Here is a 1,859-nt window from a genome sequence, read left to right as displayed (position 1 = left end):
GAAAACTGTCCTGGAACTGGGCATTATTAATAGCAAAGGAGAAATGATGGTGAACAAAGCAGGCAAGGGTTGTGCCTTTATGGAACTTTGAATATAGAGATTTCTGATTTATTTTTATTTACTTACTATTTTTTATCCCTTTAAGTGTTAGGATAGAATATTTATAGGGTGATGTACCTAGTACATAGGAAGGAGACAAAACTTCCTATGTGCTAAACCTAATTTAAGCCATTTAACCTCCCTCTGACTGAGCAAGTTTATTAACCCCATATATAAGGAATCTTAAGGAAAACATGTTGAATGACAAGAGAGAAGTAGTTGTTATTTGCATGATATCTCACTGGGACATACTCATGAACAGAGAATGTAAGTAAAAGATTCTCTTTGCAAAAGATGAAGTGAAATGAACCTATTATTACTTGCCCTGAGTTGGGAGGAAAAGCTAAAAGCAATAATTAATACACCTCACTTGAAATTCAGGCGCAAAGGTAAGAAATGGGAAACATCCAGAAGTTTGTACTGGAGACTACAGGAACCTATGTCTCAGTACTTGAAGCTTCGTACTCAGAATCTTTCAATAAATCCCTTTGGGTAAACATGCTTTCACTCAGAACATAACTTAGTGCCAACTGCTTTTTTCAAGGCACCTTTCACATCCTTATTCCTTAAGCTATAGATTAGTGGGTTTAACATGGGGATGACAACTGTGTAGAAAACAGAAGCCACTTTGTCTGTGTCCATGGAGTAACTCGTGCTGGGTCGGAAATACATGAACAAGAGTGTACCAAAAAATACTGCCACAGCGGTTAGGTGGGAGGCACAGGTAGAGAAGGCTTTGTGTCTGCCCTCTGCTGAGTTCATTCTAAGGATGGTAGTTAGGATGTAGCTGTAGGAGAGGAGGACAGTGACGATACTGAACCCCACAACACAGCCAATGAAAGTGAACATAACTATCTCGTTAATGGTTGTATCTGAGGAGGACAGAGCTAGTAAGGGTGGGATATCACAGAAAAAGTGATTGATGATGTTGGAATTGCAGAATGATAATCGAAATGTGCAACAGGTGTGGATGGACGAATCCACCAAGCCTGTGATGTAAGCAATAGTCACAAGCTGGGTGCAGATGCTTCTGGACATGGCAGTTGTATAAAGAAGTGGATTACAAATGGCTATGTAACGGTCATATGCCATGACAGCCAACATGAGACATTCCACATCTGCAAAAGCACCAAAAAAATACATCTGAATGGCACATAAATTATATGGAATATTTTTTTGCTCAGATAAGAAATCAACAAGCATCTTGGGAGTGACAGTGGAGGAGTAGCAGATGTCACAGAAAGATAGGTTGCTCAGGAAATAATACATGGGCGTGTGGAGCCTGGGGTCCATGTTGATCAGCAGGATCATCCCTAGATTGGCGATCACGGTGATGCCATAAACCAGCAGGAAGAGCACAAAGAGCACCTGCTGCACAGCCTGTCTGCCAGAAAGTCCTAAGAGGATGAAGTCAGTAAACACAGTGCAGTTCTCAGCAGCCATCACTCAGGTCTGGAAACCCCTTTGTGTTAAAGAAGGAAGTGGAAGTGAGGTTGACATCATACAACTATTTTTTCAGTAACTAGAAAAAGAGATAAACATTTTTCTAAGTATGCTTTAGGTAAAATGACTCTCCTTGATATATCCAAGAAGTGTAAATTGATAAAGTGATTATGCTAATAATATTGTCTACATTTGTATAGCCCTTTCTAGAGTTTGCAGTGCACTTTCATTCAAAGTCAATCGTTATTTTCACACCAACCTATGTAGAACTTATGATAATTTTTACTATTTCTATCTTAAGAAATTGATGTCCTCAA

At 39.3% G+C, this 1,859-nt stretch overlaps 1 protein-coding gene across 1 annotated transcript; it reads right to left on the bottom strand.

Annotated features, from left to right (window-relative positions):
- Window positions 1-603: 603 nt before the first annotated feature.
- Window positions 604-1,542, bottom strand: LOC311627585 (olfactory receptor 5W2-like; the record flags this gene model as incomplete). The annotated part of the gene is made up of 1 exon (XM_084894090.1): window positions 604-1,542. One exon carries the CDS (start codon window positions 1,540-1,542, stop codon window positions 604-606), a length of 939 nt encoding a protein of 312 aa, XP_084750216.1.
- Window positions 1,543-1,859: the final 317 nt, after the last annotated feature.

This window comes from Pipistrellus hanaki (genome assembly GCF_964339955.1).
Source record: "Pipistrellus hanaki genome assembly, chromosome: 9".
NCBI classification, from domain to species: domain Eukaryota; kingdom Metazoa; phylum Chordata; class Mammalia; order Chiroptera; family Vespertilionidae; genus Pipistrellus; species Pipistrellus hanaki.
This window is presented reverse-complemented; position numbering and strand designations above follow the sequence as displayed.